Source organism: Penaeus chinensis, chromosome 34, assembly GCF_019202785.1.
Source record: "Penaeus chinensis breed Huanghai No. 1 chromosome 34, ASM1920278v2, whole genome shotgun sequence".
NCBI lineage: Eukaryota > Metazoa > Arthropoda > Malacostraca > Decapoda > Penaeidae > Penaeus > Penaeus chinensis.
This window is the reverse complement of record NC_061852.1, coordinates 16,408,336-16,413,335: the sequence shown is the minus strand read 5'-3', so window position 1 is coordinate 16,413,335 and position 5,000 is coordinate 16,408,336. Positions and strand designations below refer to the sequence as shown.

At 41.5% G+C, this 5,000-nt stretch overlaps 1 protein-coding gene across 1 annotated transcript in view; it reads right to left on the bottom strand.

The window, feature by feature from the left end:
* The window catches only part of LOC125043931, a 34,734-nt gene that overhangs the window by 439 nt on the left and 29,295 nt on the right, over positions 1-5,000 (bottom strand). Inside the window, exons 19-22 of the mRNA XM_047640313.1 lie at positions 4,909-5,000; positions 3,710-4,318; positions 2,132-2,336; positions 1-1,341 (exon numbers count right to left, since the gene is read on the bottom strand). The exon at positions 1-1,341 is cut by the window's left edge and continues 439 nt beyond it; the exon at positions 4,909-5,000 is cut by the window's right edge and continues 42 nt beyond it. Of these exons, the coding sequence (XP_047496269.1) occupies positions 1,134-1,341; positions 2,132-2,336; positions 3,710-4,318; positions 4,909-5,000 (1,114 nt within the window). The 3' untranslated portion in view covers positions 1-1,133. The remainder of the gene's footprint in view (positions 1,342-2,131; positions 2,337-3,709; positions 4,319-4,908) is intronic.

Here is a 5,000-nt window from a genome sequence, read left to right as displayed (position 1 = left end):
AATGATGTATTTCTTTTATGTAAAACTGACACACACACACACCTGTTTCATTAAAAAAAAACAATAGAATTCCTTTTCTTTATTCTTATGAGCATTTTTTAAAATCTTAATATGGAGAGGATTTACAAAATTCTTAATGAAATTGAAAATGCCCATTCTTCTAGAATCAATATTATTACAGGCATATTTGTGTTAACATTAAATTATCACCTTTCATGATGAGCTTACTTTAGATTAGGATACATACTGTGCACAAAAAATGTTCTTGCAGACCATGACCTTAGTGACACAAGTGCAATGCAAAGATGTTGCACAAAAGTTTAGTCTTGCTGACGAGTTGCTACAAATGACGGGCAAGAATCTTAAAAAAACAACAGACGGCCGTTTAGTCTGAGTGAACTCTAGAGCACAAAATATCGAAGATGGAGTCTATGTTTTATGAAATCTAATACTGCAAATGTTAAGTATAGTTTTGTACCATTCTTATGAGTGGATAAGTGGGTGGAGAAGGCACACTGGATTACAACAAAAAAGTGATATTGTACGCTGTAAAAATGCAACAACGCATAATACACATATATGTAAATACCTTCCCTGGTAAGGATTCAAATCCCACATGCGTTAAGTAATTTCCATTAAGAGAACTCAAATCCCTTAACCAGACGACGAAGAAAATAAACATTTAGTGTAGATTCTGGTTAAACTGGGAAGGCATTTACATATTAAGCCATAATGTTTAAAATAATACGAATGCCACTGTTCATATAGATTTTTAAAAGTTGAAAAGTATCAGGCAGTTAGTCAATAAAACTAACATTAAAAGGCTACAAACTGGTGAAATAATTTTGATATGCAGTATTAGATAAATTGGGTTATGCAACCTTGCTGTAATCGAAACACAGACTAACTCAATCCATGTGGTATCCATGATTTATCCAAAGGGAGTGTGAGTAGATTGTCTATTGCATAAAAGGATGTGGCTACAAAGAATTTATAAAAAACAATATTTACGTATTTCCTTTCTTCTCACATTATTAAAGTATCACAGTTTACTACACACTAATCCTGTTCTAATCAAAAGCGAACTAAGCTTAGTTGGCTCAGTTCGAAAATCTAACCATCCAAACACAGGTTTATTTCACTGGCTTGTTCTTAAAGAGACAAGTCACTGCAGCTGGCATTTTGCAGTTCTTCTTCCCCCATCTTTCAGAGCATCGCGAACCCGAACATTTGCAATAGGCGACACTTGTCTCTTTCCCTTCGCACTGAATCTCACTGAGCATGACATCCGGGATCTTCTCAGTCTCTGGCATGTCGAATGCATCAGCTTCGATCACTTCCCTGCAAATGGTTAATGGTTATAACACAATAGATGTGATAGACATCAAAGGTCATATAGCACTAAGATAAAGTATTGTGGTGAAAATAAGTAAAAGTGAGTTAAAGATTTGGATAAGTGGACAGAAGAATGGGACGAAGAAGAGAAAGAAAAGGAAAAAGTGAGAAGAAAAGCCCATGCAAAATTAGTTGAGGCGAGGGTTGAGGTCCAAGGCAGGAGTGGTTCCCTACATTGGGCCTCAGTCTCCGTCTCCTAAGCCCCCCCCCCCCACCCACCACCCACGACAACAACGAACAAGGGATTAGGGGGAGGGGGAGTTCCATGTGAAGATCAATGAGATTTAGTGCTGTGCGAAAGGGAGGTGTTCCGTAAGAAGACTAAAGGCTGCAAATAACCGTTTCCTATCCCCGTGGAGATAAAAGACTAATGTCACGCAATGCAAAACAAACTTTCCACAATCTGAAATAATGTTATGGATATCCTAGAAAAACAACAACAAAAAAACAATCTGAAATGATGTTTACGTACTACTTAAATATCATGGTTATTCTAAAAGAGAAAAAACAAAAGAAAAAGGAAAATAGAGAATTTCCATTACATCATAACCATCATCACCCCCAATTCTACTATGATATAGCCTAGCCCAGCACCTCAATTAACAGCTAAACACCTAAATTAACAGCAAAATACCTAAATTAACAGCTAAACACCTCAACTAACAGCTAAACACCCCATCTAACAGCTAAACACCCCAATTAACAGCTAAAAACCTCAATTAGCAGCTAAACGTACTCGTTATCGGTCGCGTTCTCCCGGCACACGACCCAGGCCTCCGCGCTGCCCCACTGCTGGTCCTTGCACACGGAGCCAGGCCGGAGTCCGCTGGTCACCGACGGGAAAATGACCACCACTCCGCTGATGCTCCTCCCGTCGTCAGTGCGTTCTTCCGACGCGACCCACAGCTCAGTTCTCGTCCCTGCTAGGATATCTCTAGCTTCTGCAATGGAAGTGTTCATCGCGATTTACTCTTTGCCAGAATTTAAGAAAAACAAAAATGTGTGTGTGTGTGTGTGTGTGTGTGTGTGTGTGTGTGTGTGTGTGTGTGTGTGTGTGTGTGTGTGTGTGAGTGATTGGTTGATATCAGTGAACAAAGATTTTCTAGTGGCTAGGGAAGACGACTTTAATAGTGTTACTTATCTTTATAAATGGGATCTTTGAAACCACACACACACACACACACGTACTGCAGTTTTTCCTTATATACAACCTAAAATACATTCCACTAAATTACTGCTGCCACTCTGTCAACTTTAATTCTAATACAGATGATGATAATAGCACCTCGGTATCGCTGCCACCACCCGAGGAAGCCCAATTTAGACTGCGAAATTTAATGTGAGTAGCATGACTGAACGGTCTTAAGGGTCGTGGGATGGACTGAATTTCTTCCTCTGCAATAAACTCATCGGTCATAAATACTTTTGGTTAATTTCTTGTATTCGCTAGCCTTATACAAATAAACAAGGCTTAGTAATAGACATTATAGAGAAAAAAGGAATATCATCTGATTTAATTCAAGTCTAAGGTTAATTCTAGCCCTCTCTTCTAGTAATTATACCTCCATAATCATGACGATAAATATAATAAAAAAACAAACAAACAAACGCGAGACGGAATTGAGACTGTCACCCCCCTCCCCCCACACTCCCAATTAATTATGTGATCAATCCTACACTTCTTTCCTTTTTTTTTTTTTTTTCTACACTCTACCTTGACCTATTGTTCCTTCCACACTTCCTCCATTGACACAACCGGAATTGTCTTCTATGTCTAATTCCACTGCAGCCACACTGACGGAATCACGCCGTGTTGTTCTCCGACAGATAGTTATACTGCTTCATTTGTAAAACATTACAACCTTCAGTTTCCGAGTAAAACAGGATTTTTAACGCCCGGCACTCAACATGCGTGTGAGCGAGATGAGAGTGTTGACTCAGCTGACGTAGGACTTGGTAAAACTACTTACTACTTCTCCCTCATTGAATTATGAACATTTAAACAAAATCGGCATTTATAGATTATTATTATACTTACTCTATTACTTCTAAAACTAAATTTTACTCTACTGAAAAACTTTAAAAATAAAAAAACGTAAATAAAAATTTTGGCGGGGTTTGGCAATCCTGCATGGTCCAGACATCTTTAAAATTGTAACCAATGCATCTTTCAATTGTCAAATCAATATCGATCTTGACATATACATATACATACATTATATAAATATATATATATATATGTATATAGATACATATGCATGTATGTGTGTGTGTATGTGAGAGTGTATTCATATATAAAGAGGAAAGTGCTTACCTCTCCGAAGTGAAACAGTTTTCTTGTTCGTGCGAGCGGCCAACAAATCGGGTGAAACTTGTCCCAAACCGCTGTCAAATTCGCCTCCCATGCCGCTGCCAAACTCAACGCCGAAGCCGCCAAAGTCTCCACTCCCGCCTTCGAAGCCTCCGCCACCTCCGAAGCCTCCGCCACCTCCGAAGCCTCCGCCACTTCCGAAGCCTCCGCCACCTCCGAAGCCTCCGCCACCTCCGAAGCCTCCGCCGTTCCCGCCTCCGAAACCTCCGAAGCCTCCGCCGTTCCCGCCTCCGAAACCTCCGAAGCCTCCGCCGTTCCCGCCTCCGAAACCTCCGAAGCCTCCGCCGTTCCCGCCTCCGAAACCTCCGAAGCCGCCGCCGTTCCCGCCTCCGAAACCTCCGCCGTTCCCGCCTCCGAAACCTCCGAAGCCGCCGCCGTTCCCGCCTCCGAAACCTCCGCCGTTCCCGCCTCCGAAACCTCCGAAGCCGCCGCCGTTCCCGCCTCCGAAACCTCCGCCTTGGCCACAGGACGAGCAGCTGCAGACTGCCACTTTATCCCAGGCCATCGTGCCGCTGATCCTGGACCTTCTTCCTCGGAACACTGAACCTTCCTCTGAAAGCGATTTCATTTTTGTAATTATATAAGCTTTGGCATTTAGTTTACTTAAGAAAACACAAAGGAGCTTCCAATGTCCTCTCTCGCTTTTGCCCTCTAGTATCTTTCTCTCTCTCTCTCTCTTTCGGGAATGACAGTGTTATATAATGCATATAATATGCAGTGACCAGAATTCCTCAGCTAAACACTAGCTTTTCCACGTTTATATCCTTAAACACCAAGCCTATACCTACTCTTTGTCTTCAATGGTATCTTAGGTCGGGCTGTCCTTTTAGTAACAAGAAGGGAATGCGCAACACCTGATATAGCCTAGAACTCTTTGCCTCGACGGGTACCCTTGGTCGTGACATACTTTTAATAACAAGAAGGGGATACGCAACACCTAATATAGCCTAGAACTCTTTGTCTCGACTGGTATCCTTGGTCGTGGTATACTTTTAATAACGGGAAGGGGGTAGGGAACACCTGATGTTTAGTAGAACTTTTAGTCTTGATTGGTACCCTGGCTCGTGATGTCCTTATAGTAACAAGAAGGGACAAATTATATACCGTAGGTCTCGTATATTTGACAAATGAGCCATATTTACCTTGTTTCCAGAACACCTTTTTCATGTGTTTTTTCAAAGCCATGGACAATGCTTGCTTCAGTGGATTCTGGAAGAAGGGATCTTCCTTATCT